General features: G+C 37.8%; 1 protein-coding gene across 3 annotated transcripts in view; it reads left to right on the top strand.

The window, feature by feature from the left end:
• LOC5567150 (serine proteinase stubble) overlaps window positions 1-19,321 on the top strand; it is a 544,997-nt gene that overhangs the window by 420,273 nt on the left and 105,403 nt on the right. For 2 of the 3 annotated variants that reach the window (XM_021853116.1, XM_001651529.2), the window contains 4 exons: window positions 11,476-11,818; window positions 12,032-12,297; window positions 12,383-12,528; window positions 12,590-12,917. In XM_021853116.1, coding sequence (XP_021708808.1) covers window positions 11,476-11,818; window positions 12,032-12,297; window positions 12,383-12,528; window positions 12,590-12,917 — 1,083 coding nt within the window. The remainder of the gene's footprint in view (window positions 1-11,475; window positions 11,819-12,031; window positions 12,298-12,382; window positions 12,529-12,589; window positions 12,918-19,321) is intronic. The other variant, XM_021853117.1, reaches the window with a different exon arrangement.

Raw genomic sequence — 19,321 nt, forward strand, 5'->3', positions numbered from 1 at the left:
GAAAACCGAAGAAAACATCAGCAGCTTCGTAGTCGCGAATAGTCCATTTTACGAGACATTTTTGAACAGCTTGCTTGTCGTAACGTATGAAAAGTAACAGCAATATCTCATCAGTGCTGTCGGTTCGTAATATGGACTATGGTGAATTGAAGACGGAAAGAAAATATGTGTGAATCGTGCCATGATTGATCCATTTCAAAACATTATGCCCTGCATAATTGTGCTGCTTCGTTCAATGAGGGATGCCTATTTAAAAAAACGATTTATCGACTATTTTAGTTTATAGGAAGAAAGTGAATCTTCTAAAAGAAGTTCGCACTGGTTCGTCATATTGCTGAAATTTTAAGTCCCACAATGCCGACATTACTAAGATTTTCAACGCCCGTGTACAGTCACCCACAGTTACCAATCAACCATGGGCCATTTTTATGAACAAATTTGATCAAAAACCATGGTGGCCCTGTTCAAAACAGAATTACCCCTCTGGTAAAGGGTGTACGGAATCAACCATCATCTTCAACCTTTCAGGGAGTAAGATAAAACATGTTATGAATATTTTCCCATATTTGTATTATTCAATTCAATTCAATTTCACATCGAAATGCATGAACTGTTCTCTTCACACTACTCATAAAGCCCTTTTTTGCGTGGCAGTCCATTTTTTCTTCCTATCTGTCTTCGATTTCACTTCCTTAGTATGCTTCCGAAATTCCTGCTTCATGATGGCTCAGTACTTTTCAATGGATTACCTGCTTTGCTCTTGCCCACAGTTGATCAGAAGAAGTTTTCTCGTTTATTTAGTATGGGGAAAGGCATCTAACTTCAAATTTCTCGTAAATGAAAGCCTTGATCGAAAAAATATTTGGTAGGCGTGATAGCCATCATCATTGCGTACAACCGGTACCAAATATTTTTTCGAAAAAAGTTCCCATTTTTAAGAAATAATTCGTTAGATGTATTTCGCCATACAAATATTTTCTGCGTTACCTTTTAGCGATTTTTCGCGCATAGACACTAGCGCATGTGCGTTACTATGAGGCGAGTAGCGGATCAGGCCATGCATGTAACCCATTGGCCGCAGTTCCGGTGCGTTCAGGGGGTGCTTCAGCACGAAATTCCTCAGAAGAGAAAGTAGACACTTTTGGTGTAGGTACACATGCACACCGTAGAATATACCATTCCTAGCTTTCTGCTGATGGCACGATGAGATAGATCTGCATTTTTGGTGGACTTGCAAAATTTCTTTGCGCCGCTGCTGTTCTTCCGACTCTATCTTCACAAAGATTGCACCTGATAGTAAAACTTATACAGCGTAAACAAATACACATTGACAAATTATACCCAAAATTTCAATAGAAAATATCCAACTGGTAAAAAGTTACAGCCATTTGAAAGTAAAGCAATTTGATTCCGTACACCCTTTACTGCAGAAAATGGTTGTTTCCGAGAATACTCCTCTAGAAAAAGTCTCTATTTGGAGAGACATTATAAACGTGCTCCATCCCACAGATGTGGATAATTCTCGTCCCTGAGTTCGAGCCTCAGCGTTAAGGCCCTTAAGTCCTCATCAAGTTCAAAAAGCCATCGTGTGCGGTGCCTACCACGAAGTTGGCGGCCTTGTTTAGAATCATCTATTCGGTATCTTATTTCTTGTCATTCTTCCACCATTCGTACCACGTGACCAGGCCAACGTAGCATGTCGTGTTATATTAGCTTGATACAATCCACTTCTTTATATTTATTTGTGGTAGAATTCATGATTCATGCGGCGTCGCCAGATGCCATTTTCATGTTTACCGCCGAATATTGTTCGCAGTACCTTACGCTCCAAAAACCCTGAACGCTTTCCGGTCAACCTCTTTAACGTCCAGGTTTCATTGCCGTATAGCATCCGGACATAACAGTGTCTTTTGTAGCGCGAAATTTGTTTTCGTCTACAGGCTACGGACGGTAGCTGGTTACGGAGCCAGTAAAAAGCCATATTAGCAATTGCAAGATGCCTTTTCACCTCGCGGTTAACATTATAATCGCACGTCACTAGAACACCTAGGTAAACGAATTCTTCCACTTCCTTGCAATACTTCACTACCAACATCATGATGGGAACCACTTTGTCTCCCGGCAATCATGTACTTTGTTTTGTTAAAAGACAATCGATTTCGATTACATCGATATCGTCCATAAAACTTAGAAGCATATGCGACCGCGTGACTATGTATCGCTTCTTTGCATGACTGATCTCCTAATAGCTCCTCTGAGGGCAATGTTGAACAAAAGGTTCGAAAGCGCATCTCCTTACTTCGATCCATCAACGGCTACGAAGGAGGTAGAAATCTCATCCGCAACCTACACACTTGATTTCGATCCACCAAACGTTGCACGAATCAGTCTACTCAATTTCATTGGGAAACCATGTTCTATCATTATCTGCCATTACTCATATCTCTTCACTGAGTCGTACGTCGCCTTGAAAAAAAAAACAGATGATGAGTTTGCAAGTTGTATTCCCGGAACTTATCAAGGATTTGTCGCAAGGTAAACATTTGATCCGTTGTTGATCGGCCCTCAAGAAAATTTTACGATGCAGGACTCCTAGAACGGCCTTAATCTATTGAACAGAATACGTAACATTATTTCGTACGCCGTATTGGAAGCATTATTTCTCGGTAATTAACGCACTTCAGCCTATGTTCCTTCTTATACAGAGATCAGATGAGACCCTCCAGTCAGCAAGAGATTACTGTCCAACATCACCCCTAGGTCCCGAACTATTCAGTCCTATTCAGGGTACAGCCTGCCAGTTTGTAGTTGAAATTGATTGGACTCGATTTCCTATGAAATGAAATCACGAAACATTTCGAAACGCTTACAGACATCTTGTTTCGTTCACACTAATCGTAAAAATGGCTTAGCATGTTTTGAAGTCTAACACAATCGTCCAGATTGCGTATCACTAAGAATATTTTAAGGTCATCTGCGTACAGGATACGGCATCCACGTGGAAGAACATTGGTGACATCGTTGAAAAAAACGGAGAACAACAAAGGCCCAAGGTTACTGCCTTGGGGAACTCCAGAAGTACTTTCAAAATAACTCGAGCAACTAACACCGATTCTGATTTTCAATTTCCGTCCAACAAGATAACTTCATAACCATTTGATAAATCCAACAGGTGCTCCAATTTTTTCTATTTTTTTAGAAGAATATCATGGTCGATTCGGTCAAAAGCAGCGGTTAAATCAGTGTAGACAGCGTCCACCTGTTATCCGTTCTCCATGTTCGTGATACATGTGTTAGAGAAGTTGGATAGATTCGTTGAAACCGATCTCCCAGGGAAGAATCCATGCTGGTCCATGGAGATGAAATTTTTCAATTCGAAGTGTAGATATTCGTTAACGATAATTTCGAATAGCTTGCAGCCAGCACTGAGACAGGTGATTCCTCTATAATTACTGATATCGTGTTTAGATCCTTTTTTGAAAACTGGGAAAGGTTGAATATGTGTCGAAGAGGTGCTAAGAGTGAGTTGATACCAGTGCTGGGAATGGTAATAGTAGTAAGCTTAGTTGATACAACAACCCAGTTGCCCAGTGCTGGAAATGGTAATAGTAGTAGGCTTAGTTGATCAACTTGATACACTTCTTGTAAACGATGGCAGGAATTCCGTCAGGACCAGGTGAACGAGAGTTTTTCAGTTTGCTTACTGCCCGCAGGATCATGGAGTCGGTTACGTCAAAAATGTCTATGTCAGCAACGTGGGGGGAGACATCGCAAGTGGCGCGTTCTATGTCAGAGGAGGTGCATAGATTATCATTGAAGACACTCGAAAAACACTCTGGTTGTTTCAAATGCGTTAAGTTGTACCGAGGTGGACATCGATACTGCACATGGTTGAAAACGGACAGTTTTGAGCATAGTTTATTTCAGAGATAACTTTCCGTTCTACAGTTGAACAGAAAGCTACCGCAGCTATCACATCACTGATTCTCACAAAGCATCATCAACCGGCTGAGATAATACCTTAGAAACCACGCTAATGACTGTTGTTTTATGCTGTTTTTCAAAGCTTTAGACTCTACTAGCGTACTTTGATAAGATGCTAGCGTTCAATGATACAATGATTTTCAAGCCTGCGGTAGAACTTTGACAGCTGCGGTAGAACTTAGCGGCTACCGCAGAATGGATTTTTTTTTTCAAATAACCTCAATATCATAACCTGGAAGAGATCAAAGTCAACAGAAAAGAAATCCAGGCCTACTAGGTTTGTCGTTGTTTGTCGAAGAATAAACGATGTCATAGGCGGAAGCTGTTTTGTTATCAGCTGGCCGCCAGCACGTGCTTGTGCAGTCGAGTTGTACGCAATCTGACTGTATTTAAACAGATGGTGTTTCGCAAAGCCGATAGTAGGGTTTCAATGCTAGTAATGGACCCCTTAGTAGCTGAAATTTATTCTAGACGCTTTTCCGCAATGATATCTCAGACGCATATACGTTTTGTTGAGTCTAACAACAAATTCAACGTCTTTATTTCATAGTACGTCTATAAAACATACAAAATCATTCGATTTTTCCAGCGAAATATGCATTTGAAAAACTGTTGTCCGAATGCCTATTATGGACCCTCCCGGGGTCCATAATAGGATTGTTTACAAATTTGACGTTGCGTATTATGGACCCTCCATTTGATTCCCATGTAATCCGGCTCGCTGCCGACGAGCCTATTATGGACCCACCTGGAAATGCGTATTATGGACCCTCTTGTGTGGTTTCATTTACAAAACTGTTCAAATATCTGTATTAATGCGTCTCAAACCAAATATTTTGCCTGAAACTGCTGACTAACAATGTAATCGAAGCTCCCCCGGTGGATTTTCATAGGAATAAAGTTGCTTTGAGTGTTAATTTTATGTTTTTCTGTAGGGGGTCCATAATACGCAAAGGGTCCATAACCGGCATCGACTCCCTATTAAGATGGAATCAGAACGGTTGCTGTTTTGCATTGACCATTCTATTTGTTGCAGCTTATGTACCTCTGTAGGTGAAAACAAGAGCTAGGTTATTTTTAAACCAAAGATTTAATAAAGGATGTTGGGAAATGGTGTAATGAAAGTTATTCAAACTATTTCACAAGCCGTCATCTGCTCTGCATTTGTGAATATTCTATTTGAAGTTATAAATACTATAAGTTTACGTCATAGATGTCTAATTTTGGTTAGTCTTCCAATGTACAAATTACGAATGCTAAAAATAGCATCTAACGATCAAAACACCTAACCTAATATTCATATTACCCTAGCTGTGAGTACAGACAAGTCTAAAAATAAACGATCATTATTTCCTAAAGAGTCAAAAAATATACATCAACAACAGCTCGAAACACAAACGGAGTTAGTGAGGCTGCTAGACAAAACAAGCTCAAATTCATCCGATAGAACGAATGAAACTTAATAGCTATGCCACAGTACTGCTATATGTAGTGTGAGTGTCTCATGTAAGCCAGAGTATGATATGGCACAACTTGAAGCTTCGCAACTGTTGTGGCTATGTATGTGCACACAACATTTGCATGGCACCCGACGACGTCGGATGGAGTCGTTGAAGATTGTTTATAAACAGAACCCGGTCGAGTGGGTGTGCTTGGCGTAGGCAGAACAACTACTCACATGATGCGCGGCCGGCATGGAGCTATACAAAGGCAGCAAAAGAGTTTCGCAATCTGATGACCATTTGTGGACGTGATGGGCGAAGCTTATCGAGGGCTATTAGCGGGGGGACGCAGGGCCGGCCATACATTTTTTCTTGGGTAGTATCTGAGACACTACAATTCTCGCATAATCTGAGATAACGCCCTAAAAGCCATTGGTAACCACGTGTGTAGCTCGTTGTTTCTGAGCAAATGAATGAATAAGCATCCAAACCAACACCACCGACAGGTAGTGAATGATCCTTTCTTCACCATAGAGTTGTTAAATAACGTGTAAATCTATTCAAATGCTCAGAAACAACGAGCTACACACATGGTTACCAATGGTTTTTAGGGCAAGATCATAAGTTATGCGAGAATTAATTGAAGGATTCATCCTGAGACTACAAGTTGAAAATTGTATTGTTTTGATAATTCTATTTGTTTCTTCTTCTTCTTGGCATTACGTCCTCACTGGCACAGAGCCTGCTGCTTAGCTTAGTGTTCTATTGAGCACTTCTACATTTATGAAATGGGAGCCTTCTTTGCCAAAGTTACCATTTGCGCATTCGTATATCATGTGGTATGTACGATGATACTCTATGCCCAGGGAAGTCAAGGAAATTTCCAATACGAAAAGATCCTGGATCGACCGGGAATCGAACCCAGACACCTTCAGCATGACTTTGTTTTGTAGCCGCGGACTATAACCACTCGGCTAAGGAAGGAAGTTTATTTATTCTCAAATCATGTGGTGCAAGACATTTGTTTTTGCTGCCACACTGTGAATTCTTTTATCGGAACCTTAAGAAAAGATACTTATGATAATTGTTTACTAATTAAATAGTTCATGGAGGATTTTTATTCCTTTTTAACAATTCATGTTGCCAAGTCTGTGACGAGCGCTTATTTTCCGAATTAATTACATGATTTTATATCGAAAGGTAACGTATTCCAACTTGCAATGCTTCACATGAAAAATGATTGTCCACAAAAGCTTTAACTATGCTGAGAAATGCTGAAGTTCATAGTACGAGACTCTCGTGTAAAGGTATCCTGCAGTTCTAAAATTTGTAAGTCTATGACAAACACTACTAAAAGAATCTCAAAAAACTACAGTCTTATAGTGTTTATGTGCAGGTCAGTCACTCGCGAATATCTTAAGAGATTAAAAACATGCCGTATGCATTGAAGGCTACACTTAATTTGTTTACAGAGTACACACTTGATGAATTTTACAATATGCTCAATTTTTTACCGATTTTTCAACAGCTGAACAGTTTGGCATAATAGATATTAACTAGAAAAATGTGATGATACTTGTATAAGATTTGTTTGATTATATTGTATGATTCATTGCTGAACTGGAAACAGCTACGTTATGAAAAAGCATTGAGTAATAGCCATTTCTCAACTGATTTCAGTTACGTTATGACTATTACGACAATGTTTGATTTAGTGCATGAACATTGGCCGTTTCATGATGGAATGGCTAGAAGGAAATCCCAATTCAGCTTCTTCCATTTCTCGACGAGCATAAATTTGAACTTTGTGGAAGACCAAGTGTTAATAGTGGGCCGGTTTAAACGAAAATTACTCATAGTAGTCTTTAAAAGTCATAGCCTTTTGACTACTATGACAAACAATGAAAAATTGTTATCAAAAGTTTGGCTGTTGAAAATAACGCAAATTATCCTCATTCTATAACGGTGGGAATAGTACAGTCTAAATTGTTAATTCTTTAAATATCTCAACTAGATAACTTAACGGTTGAGATGGATTGTAAGAAGTTTGACTACCGATTTTGCACTAGCCAGTAAGAGGTCAATCAACGGAAGTAAAAATCCAGTACTTAAGTGAAATTCTTATTCGGGATTCCTGAAGGAATTGTACAAGATTTTTCAGACTTTCCTCCAAAAAACTTGGGATTATTGTAAAAAAATTTTCCTAAAAATTTTGCATCTTACAGGGTGTCCGCATCTTATCCGAACAATAATGTTTTGACAACAGAAATAAAAACTCAAAATCCATGTTTTTTTTTTCTTAAAGTTTACAAAAAATTTTTTTGGTGATTTCAAAATTGTTGGTTTGTATTGAGATACGCCCATTCAAATGTTTCGGGGCCACTTTATCCGAGAACCGCTAGTCAATCAAGAGATATTTTCTCCCTGAATTCAGTTCAGTTCTCCCTGAATCCTTATTTCCTATAGATAATTACGACGACCTTTTGTTCAAGAAAAACTGAAAATAAAAAATGTGGTTCAAATCTAGTAAGTTTGAAGGATATTTGGTTGGTGTTCAGACACACTGGACCAAGTGCTTTTTCATAGTTTCAGGAAAACGTTCCTCAGGCATGCGAAAAATCGATTACATAGAGCCATGCCTTTAAAGTTTGTACGGATAATGTGCGAACACCCTCTACACGGAGCCGCAAATCAACCCAACTTTGACAACCGCTCTCGATTAAGGTCTTTGACAGAATGTATCAATTGTGTCCGTTTCGCGGTTTTTCGAAAAAAAAAAACGAAAACAAAGTGTGCCGGTGAAAAAAAAGAATCGACGCGTCAGTAGTGTTTGATCTGTTGAATCTGTTGCATGCTCCTTTGAGAGCGAGCGACGGAATTCGGAGCGCGTCCGGTTTGCATAGTAACCGCACTATCGGTATCGATCATCCGTGTATATGTTCACTAGACAGTAGACCTGTTCATATTTGAAAAAATGTCTGGAAATCTACCGGTCAAGCAGTATTCGGAATTCTCATGCAAAGAACAATGGCTGGTCAAATTTTCAGCTCATTCAATAAAGATTTAAATATGCTTCAAGTTAAAAATGTGTTTTAGGGCTTATTTTAGGGTTTGAAAAATCATAACTAGCATGTGGAACATCACAATCACTTGTTATTACCATTATTTGAAAGCTCAATCTATGCTGTTGAATTGTGTAGAACACGCTATTGAGATCAAATTGAGTTTTAACATTGTTTGAGCGAGATTTGTTTTCCATAGTACCCAGAAATCACAGTTTTCTGAATATATATGATTTAATAAACACACATTGACATTAGTTTTTCAGGCTCTAGTAAACAGGAATCGGAAGTAATAAATCTATGAATTCATTAACCATCAACAGCTTACATGTTGCTTGAGGCAATAAATTACAGAAAATGCCCAAAGATCGAACACTGCATCGCAACCTGATGATTGATCGCGTATGACACATGTACCGACGAATGAATGAATTGAACAAGTTAGCATTGCTTTTTCTTTCCGAGTGATGATTGTTTTGATCGCATTTCATTGACGATTCAGAACGATTTGAAAACAATCATCATCATCGATTGAGAAAAAGCAGTGCTAACGTGTTCATTTTTTACAATTTTCAAAGCTCACGGTGGTTCTCTTGGCTCACTCACAGCGGATTTACAAATGTGCTTCCTAATTTCTCATTTTTTAAAATTTATTTTCGTTAGATAAACTGTAACTTTAAACGTGATTGAGTTTAAGATGTGTAAAGTTATAATGTTCTGGAAATTGAAAATCAAAAACTTTTATGCAGGTATGTTTTTCTGAGAGAACACTCCCCAAAATTGGTGATTTTCAAGAGCCTCGAAGCGCAAATTTTAACCAAACTATTTTAAAACTTGCTCCAATCATAAAATTGTGTTCGGCAAAAGTTCGTATAATTGAATCAACTACTATGTAGAGGTATTTCCGATAATTTTTGTTGTTCCGTTTGGTAGTTATGAATTTTTAAAGCTTGAAATTTGCCTAAAAACATATAATTGATTTGAAGCACACCTAAATTTTCTCCAAATTGACTGAAATTTTGACCAGAAGTTCATTTTGACATGAAAACTCGAAATATTGGTTGACTGGGAAATTTCCAGACATTTTCTAAAATATGGATTGTTCACGTATTCATTTAAAATTTTATCTTTATCGTTTACCAAAACGAATCCTTTCCCATATCTAAACTCCCAGTGTTTTCTTGTGGAAGTGCAGAGGACTCCTCGGCTTCCATAAAGCAAGTAACACGTCAACATTTCCCGCCCATTCCCAAATTGACCTGCATTCGGACGCAGCCGGCGCCAGTATTGTTTGTTATAATAATGAGAGCACGAGTACTTACACATTGAAGATACTACTGATCCTGAGTAGCATCTGTTGGTTCCCTGTGTAAGTACAGCTGTTCTTGCAATAACGGAGTAGCATCTGCGGGCGGTCAATCATGCTCATGTTCATGCTCATGTAACACTATTGCTACAGTAATCCATCCTCACGATCTCGGCATCAACTGGGCATAAGCTGGGATGTAAAATCACGTTGATGGCGCACGAATGAAGCGATAACTGCAATAACTTAAGAATCTCCATCAAAATACTAACAGTAGTTTCTTCAAATGATCCTCTTTGAATTCATTTAATTCTTCAGATTTCTTTCATTCCTTTTATCAAGAACATTTAGATGAATGGCGGTTGATTATAAACCTGTTACCTGTAAAATGACTTCTGAACAAATTTCAGTTTTCCGAAGAAAGCCTGGGAAAACCTTAGAAAGTATAAAGCAAACAGAAGATCCTGAATTATCCGTAACATTTCTTAAGGAACTTTTTATGGATTCCTTAACTTAAGACAAAAATCTTGAATGAAATTTAAGAAAGAATTTATGGAAAAGTTCTTGAATGGAAATCTTGGGAAAATCTCTGACAAAATTGTTGAGTGCCTGCAAGAACCGCTGTAGGAATTATTTCATGTAATGTTCAAAATAAGTAAAATAAGTAAATTCTAGGCCATGAACTTAAAATATTTAATTTTTTCCTATAGTAATTTAAGTATCCCTACAGTAATTCTCGGAGGAATTCGAAAAAGAAAACATGGAAATATGCCTGATGATATTTCTGGGCAAATTTTTGCCTACAAAAATACCTGGAGGTGCCTTTAGTATTTTTTTTTTTGGATAGGTTTCGGAAGCATTTCATTTTTAAGCTTATTCACGAATCTCAACAGAATTTTGTTACAAAATACATTGGAACAAAACTATTTAATAATAAAGGTTGCATGGTAATCATTTGATTTATTACATGTTGTGCTGGTGTGCTCTCGACTCATAGATTGTTTTCGGGAATCTCTGCAAAATTCTTTGCGAAGTTTCGAAGAACTCTCCATAAGAATTCAAAACATTTCTTGACAAAACTTCAAAACACAAAACGAATTTTTAACACCAAACTTTTGGTCATGAATCTCATGTTGCGTTTCATTAAACATTTTGGAAGATTTTTTCCAGGAAACTTTGCAATAATTTTTGGAGGATTTCGTAAATCAATTGTGGGCAAACCGTATAACGAAATCACGTTTTACATTATGCGATGTTTCAGTGAGATGTCGTCAAAAGGCCAGGGGCATATTTTATATGATGAAAAAAGGCGATTTTCATGCGGGTTATCAATTATTGCAAACTAATCTTTAACCTTATGCGACTTAATTAATGTTAACAAGGTTGATTTGACTGCTACTGGATTATGCGACTTATTTAGTAAGTGTAGGTTGAAACAAAGTACACTGATATAGCTCTCAGAATAAAGCGTTTTATACAAGGAAACTCATCAATCAAACAATGCTCTTGGAAATTTGAAGTTTGGCTTCGATTCATCTTTACCTTAATGTACGAATTTTGCACACTCTCAATAATCTGTACTGTAAAAAGGAATGTGTTCAATCAATTTACGATAAGACTTTCAACGAAATAGTTTTGCTATAATGTAGCTCACAAATAACCTTTTTTCTCTTATTTGCAGGTACTTTGAGAAGCTCCACCACAATGTGGAGTCGATGGACCTCATCGATTCTACTGGTCCTCACATACTGGATGGCGCAAGCCCACACCGCTTCTAGTCACAACAACTTCAAGATTAATCCTAAGCCCTGTACAGTAAACGGCATCGAAGGTACCTGCATGTTCGTATGGGAATGCATCAAATCCGAGGGCCAACACGTGGGCGTCTGCATGGACTCGTTCATGTTTGGGTCCTGCTGCTCGCACAATCTCACCGAAAATGTGATACCGCAAAATTACCACCAGACCTACACCTACCGTCCGAAACCGGCCGGCAGTAATAAGTATAAGCCACCGAAACCTAGGTATGTGGACGAAAACAGAAACTCTGATACATTTTTTGTAAATAACCTAAACTAATTCAATTCTGCTGCACAGCACTAGTGTCCTGCACGTTGCGGTTCAACCACCAAATAATACTCATAACATATTTCCCCGTTTGCTTTTTTCGCTCCTTCCATGTGTGACCCCCCTGCGTGACCCCTTCAAAACCAAATTACTACCATTCGAATGTAAAGTACTTTCGTTAGTAGCAATGGCTACACGACTATTTATCGCCCGGGAAACGGCGGAACGTTGGTGATTCGCCCATCGCATAATCACCACCACCATCAGCACCAGAAACCATCGTCATCTTCCTCTAGTAGTTCTAGTAATAGCAATAACATCAACAGTCATCTTTTTAGTCAAAGGCCAACTGAGGGCACTGTACATAAACACTCTACCTTATCGACGCCTGCGCAGCTGACAGACCTAGAGATGGCGGGCAGTAGCATGTCAACTGGTGAGTTTCCGAGCTACAATCTTCCACGGTGGGCCACCTGGTGGGAAATACTTTAACCATTTTCCATTTTGCATGCAACTTCTAGGTATATACACCACTCATTGGCAGGCTACAACAGAACCTAGTTTTATTACAAAAACGCGGCCACCGAAACCGAGTAAGCCGTCCAAGAAACCGATTCTGTCGATTTCTAACAACATTCAAAGTACTGTATTAAAACCAAAACCATCGGTAAGTAATAACTCATCTTCCACAAAATTTCCCCCCCCATTAACTCCCCTCTCACTTTTAGGCCAAGCCGACTAAACCAAGTACCACTACTGTTAAAAGTCCTACCCAGATTAGTATTATTAGTTCGAGCACGTGGCGACCGCCGCCAGTGCAGTCTTCGACTACGTCATCGACAACTACGACGACGACGACCAAAACGACGACTGCGATATCGTCAACGGTAGTGCAACCGAGCACCAGTATCGCCCCCTTCCCTGACACCAACACGCACGGTCACGTTGTGGATGTGTCAGCATCATCTGTGATTGGCGACGAAGGATACTCGTCGTCCCCCGAGCTGTATACGGCGGCACCCGGAAGGTACACGATATCGGCCGCAAGGAACTACGGTGAGTAGGGAGGGTTTGGTTTTGTTAAATTGGTACAATGTAAAGGATTTATAATCAGATTTAAGCGAAATATTCAAGATTGTTCGAAAAAAGTCATCAAGTTTTCACGTTTTTAGTTAATTTTGCGAAAGCTTCTATTTTTGGGTATATTTCAATTACACCTGTTTTGGGTAATTTTTGAAGAAAATTTAGTGTGTATTTTTGTGCAACCATAAGTTTACGGATGTTATACAGTATGCCTGTCATAAAATTATAAATATTTTGTATTTTAGTCAGAGAATTTTGTCCCACACTGCATTCGAACTTTTGCCCCAGCTAATCCTACTGGTTTCACGCTTTCCAATTGTATTTTAGACGATTTTTTGATTCAACAGGAAAATTAACATGATTCATAGAAAAGTTCATTGAAGATAACTCATTTGGTACTCATCGCATCAAAACATAGGCTCCACCGTATATGGGATTTATCAGTTTGACTGTCATACAATTTGAATGAAATGAAAATTTGCTGGAAATACTTCAAAGTCGATTTTCTGTTCTAGGTAATGGCTTTCAGTCTGTTATGCTCAAATGCGGATTTTATGTTATCATCCGACGTTTCGGACACATTTAAGGGCAATTCTCATTTCGCCAGGCCGGGCCGGGACTGGGTCTCGTCTGAGGCCCGGCCGAGTTATGTTTTGAATAACGTTCTTGTGTTTTATATGAGGGGGTGAGCGTTCACACCAAAGCTACCGTGCCGTGCTCAGTAGGGTTTTGGTACCGGGAGTACCGGTACCGAAAGTACCGGTAATACCGACCATTTTTTGGTACCGAAATACCGGTACTGGAAAACATTGAGTGCCGGTATTTTCGGTACTAAGGAAAAATTCAATAATTGTTTGAATCAATGAATTTCTTCACAGTTAACGGTATGTAAGTTTGATAAAGTTCGTTGATTAAAGAACGTATTTAGAGGCTTATTCTAATTATTATCCTTTCATCACTAAGTATGGTTCATCTCCGTACATAAAATCGTTAGAACAGAGAAATCATTATTAGCGTCTTGTTTCCGTTCAAAATATGTTTTGGAACATTTAAAAAACAAACCGAGGGTAATGTGATTAAACAGGAATGATACATTAGATCTTATGGTTACCAAAGATTAACGAATTATCAATTATCGAATACAATTAAAGCTGCTGATGGTGAATATCAAGCTTTCTAGAAAATTAGGCACAAATATAAAGAAAGTTCTCAGGATATTGAAGCATTTAAAGGTACTCCAATTATGACACTAAGACTGACAGAAATTGACAGGAATAATTCGTGTATTACGAGTCTGTTCAAGGCGAAATATTTGTTGACGTTTCACGATGCATGGGTAACAAAATCCGGATGAACCCAGAAGGAGCTTTCTCCGTGTCAAATTTCAAACACGGAGAAAGCTTTTTCTGGGTTCATCCGGATTTTGTTACCCATGCATCGTGAAACAACGTGTCAACAATTATTTCTTATTTTTTTATGAATGAAAAGCAAGATGATGACATGAAAAAAGTCAATAAATTATTCATTTTGAATTTTTTTGCGTACCTCATTAGCTATAAAACTGTCAACTGTGACCATCATTTCCACAGAAATTTTTACTTTTCCTGAACAAAACAGCATATTTAGTTTTATAAAGTTAGAACGGTTTACTCATTATTATTTTAAAACCATGTATTGTTAGTGTTATAATTCGTAATAAATAAGAATAAGCTTCAGCAAACTTGTGTTTATTAACGAACTCGAAAAAGTTGCAATTGTTCTGTCCAATACATTATGCTTTATGTTATTGCAAAAAAAAATCTTCCAGTACCGGTATTTTCCCGGTACTACCGGTACTGAGAGTGACAGTACCGTAGAACCGGTACTCGCCAAAAGGGGTCGGTACTAGGAACCCTAGTGCTCAGGGTCAAACCGGGATGTAACCGAGCTGCCGAAAATATCGTCGGCAATGAAAATTGTATTTCAGACAATTCGGCCGATAAAAACCAGAAAGTGTCAAATGAATCAAGGAAGTAACCAAGTAGTTCTTTACCCCACTTGAATCTAAAAATTTTACCGAGGCTTTTCCGGAAAGCAACAGTGGAATGTATTATTGAAATTTATGATTTTACTAGGAATGCCCAAAGACATTACTCCAGAATATCCTTTAAGAATTGCCCAGTATTTCCTCTAGGGGTTGATCCAGGAATTCCTAAATGAAATCCTCCACGATTCTCTATACAAAAACTCATCCCGGGATTCCTTCCGCAATTTCTGTAATAATTCTTCCAGTAATTTTCACAAAATCCAACACGGATTCTTCCAAAAATTGTCTCAGCAACACACATTTCTTCAGGAATTCCACATAAAATTCCGCCAGGATATCTTCAAATTCTATCAGCGATTCCTCAATATAACCCTCCAGATATTCCCCCTAGAACTTTCTCCAAATATTTACATCATAAATTCCTCCAGAAATGTCTACGAGAAAATCCAAGCAAATTACTCAAAATAATTATTTTTTAGAATATTTGGGAAAAATTCCACCAGAAATTAATCGGGAAAATCCTCAAGGAAATTCTTCAACGATTCATCAAGAAATGCCACCAGTGATTACTACGTAAGATATGAGATTTCTTTAGAAATTATTTCAGAAAGTCCTCAAGGGATTCCACCGGAGATTCCTCCAGGGATACCTTCAGAAATTCTTTATTCCAGCAGGAATCCTTTCAGGGATTGTACAAAATTTTCATTGAAATAATAAACATAAGAGCCTCCTCCACAAATTCTTTTAAGAATTCCCAAACAACTTATTGAAGGTATTCCTGTTTTGAAAATTTCGTCGAAAAATGCTATCAGAAATTTTTCCAGCTACTTCTTCTGGAATTTCTCGAGAAATTTCTTCAGGGATTTCTCCAAAATTGTCTGCATAGATTACGTAAAAAATTCCTTAAGAAGTTCTACCAAGAGTGACTATCAGAGATTTCTTTAGAATTTCTGCCTGATATGACACCAGGAATACATCCACAAATTTTACCAAGAATTCCCCAGGATATACGGAATACGGATTTCCAGCATTTCTGTCAGTGATTCCTAAAGAAAATTTCTTTAGAAATTAAAGAAAATCCTTTAAAGATTCCTTCAGCCAATTTTCCAGTGATTTCTTCAGGAAATTCTCCAGAGATGCCTACCGAAAATCCTTAAAAAAATTTCTTGAAGTATTTCTCCTTCATGAATTCTTCCTGGAAATTCTAAGGCGATTCCTCCAGAAAATATTCCAGGTACGCCATTCTCAATTATTTCAGGGGTTTTACTAGAAGTTTCTTAGTGATTCCTTCAGTTTCTGCAGAAATTGCGCTAGAAATTCCTGGAGTAGTTATCATCAGCGATTTATCTGAAAGTCCGTCCATAAAATTCAAGTTCTCCTACAATAAATCCTCCAGAGATTACATGAGAAACTATTTCAGAAATTCCTCAAGAGATTAACCCAGTTAATTATTATAGAGCTATAAAGCTATTTTTTTTAAGAACTCCCCATCAGGTTTATTGACATATTCCTTCAGAAACTTTCTCGAATTTGTTCTAAAATTGGAAAGTATCCAAGTATTCTTATAGACATTCCTTTAAGAATTTCTCCAAAAAATCCTACAGAGAGGATTCGGGAATCACTCTAGGGATTCTTTTATAAGTTCTACAGAAAATTCTCACAGAAATGATTTTATATATTTTTACTTCAGAAATTGATACACAAGATTTCTCTAAAAATCCTACAGAGACTCGTCTACGATCTTTTCATGAAGTACTCCACAGATTTAAATTTCTTAAAAAATTCCTTCATCAATTCTTCTAGAAATTCATGCATCTCTTGAACATCTTAAACGTATCTCTTGAACATCTATAACGAATTCCTTCAGGACGTTTTCCATAAAATACTCTACGATTTGCTTCAGGAATTTCTGTGGGAATTGCTGCAAGGGTTTCTATGAGAATTCCACCAGGGATTCCACTAGTAATCCGTCTGGAAATATTTCCAGAAGGTGCTTCAGAAATTCCTCTATGTATTCCACCAGAGTTTGCTTCTGATTTTTTTACAAGCTTTCCTCTTGAAATTATTTCCAAGCTTCCACCAAAAAATTTCAGCGATTTTCCCAGAAGTTCTTTTATTGATTTCTTCAGTATTCCTCCGGAAATTTAGCCAGTAACTATTCCTAGATTGTTACAGCTCATACAAAATTTGTAGAGTACCAATACAAAATGCGTCACGAGGGGGTGGGTGGACACTAAGTTAAGCGTTATGAAGTATATAAAATAGCCTTCATTAAAACCCAGAGCATTTTTTGAAGAAATCCTTGGAGTAATTTCTGTGAAAAGTGGAATTCTTGAAATGTCCCTGGAGGATTTTCTGTAAATATTTCTGAAGAAATCCCTATAGAAAACTCCGAAGGATTACCTGGAAGAGCTCTTGCAAGAATTTATAGAAGAACCCCTGAGAACACGTTTGAAGGAATTCCTGGAGAAAGGCCTGACTTCTGAATAAATTTCTTGTGGAGCCTATGAAAGCATTCCTGGAGGATTTTCTGATAGATTCCTGTCGAAATTCGAAGATGATTCATCTTCTGGAAGAAGCCTTATGGACACGATTTGAGGAATTCCTGGAGGACGCCAAACTTCTGGATCAAATTTCTGAATACTCGGAGTAATCTCTTCAAATATTACTGAAAAAAATCTGGCTAGAAATCCATGAAAGAATTTCATAAGGATTTTCTGAACTTACACCTTGAGGAATTTTTAGATTTTTTTGGAAAATCCATCGCAGAATCTTCGGAAGATAGTCCAGACGAATGTCAGAAAAAATCTTTGGAAGATTTTCTGGAGAAATCAAAGATTTTCTGAGGAATATCTGGAAAAAATCTGTAGCAATTCTTGGGGGAGTTTCTGAGGGAATATCTGCAAGATTCCGGGTTGAATTTTATGAAAAAATTTGACGAGTGGTTTTTGAAGAACTGCTTAGACAAATTCCTGGAGTAATTTCTAGATAAATTGTTGGTAGAATCTGGGAAAAAGCTTTTGGGGAACTCTTGAAGATTTTATGGGGAAATTCTTGAAAGGAATTGTTAAATTAATACTGAAAAACTCCCTGAGAGAATTCCAGGTAAAATCCTTGGACAAATTTTAGGAGGAATGTCTGAAGTAATTTCTAAAGGAATTCCAGGAGAAATTTTTGGAGAAAGTCTTTAAAGAATAACTGGAAAACTTCAGGATAACATTTTACTTTAATATCTGTAGTAACTTCTGAAGTAATCCCTTAATTAATTCAATGCTGCAAGCGACCAGACAGCAAAATAATAGTGACTATAGTGACTAAAAATTGACTTCCGCAGCTGGAAACATTAGTCCGAAAGTATGTCTAGAAACAATAATGCGCTGTTTACAATCAGGTTTAGTAACCAATCACATTAAACACAATTTTAAAAATTGTATTCTGTAATAAACTGAGATATGTTATATCAGTCAAAGACACGACTAGATTGATCGTTTTCAAGAATTCAATGATCTAATTACAATATATATGAAACATCATCTTTATAATTTTTCATCGAATTTTTTTATTGAAAATTTGCCGAATTTGTTATATATTATTTTGCTGAAAACCATACTTCCTAAAACTATATGTTAAGATCCTTCTTGAGGACTTTACGACTAAAATTTACTAAATACAAAATTTAACCAGCAAATTTTATTACAGATACGTTGGTGATTTGAGGTCTAACGATAAATTCTTCCAGGAATATCCCCAGGATTTCCTTCAGGAATTCCACCAGGAGATCCCTCAGGAATATCTCTAGGAGTTGCTGTAGGTATTCCTTCAAAAATTCCTTAAGGAATTCATCCAGAAGTTCCTTCTGGAATACCTCCACGAACTCATCCAGGAAATCCTTAAGGAATTGCTCCAGAATTTCCTTAAGGAATTGCTCCAGAATTTCCTTCAGGAGTTCCCTAAGGAATTCCTCCAGGAGTTCCATCAGAAATTCCTTCTGGAATTCCTCCCGGAGTTCCTTCAGGAATTCCTCCAGGAGTTTTTTTCAGGAATTCTTCAAGGAGTTTCTTCAAGAATTCTTCCAGGAGTATCGTCAGGAATTCCTCCAGGAGTTTCATCAGATATTTCACCAGGAGATCCTACATGAATACCACAGGAGCCTCTTCAGGAATTTCTCTTGGAGTTCTTTCAGGAATTCCTCCAGAAGTTCCTTCAGGAGTTCCTCCAAGAGATCCTTCAGGAATTGCTCCAAAATTTTCTTCAGAAAGTCTGCAAGGAGTTCACTCAGGAATTCCTTCAGGAATACCTTTAGGATATCCTTCAGGAATTCCTTCAGGAATACCTTTAGGATATCCTTCAG

Source organism: Aedes aegypti, chromosome 3 (genome assembly GCF_002204515.2).
Source record: "Aedes aegypti strain LVP_AGWG chromosome 3, AaegL5.0 Primary Assembly, whole genome shotgun sequence".
Lineage (NCBI taxonomy): Eukaryota > Metazoa > Arthropoda > Insecta > Diptera > Culicidae > Aedes > Aedes aegypti.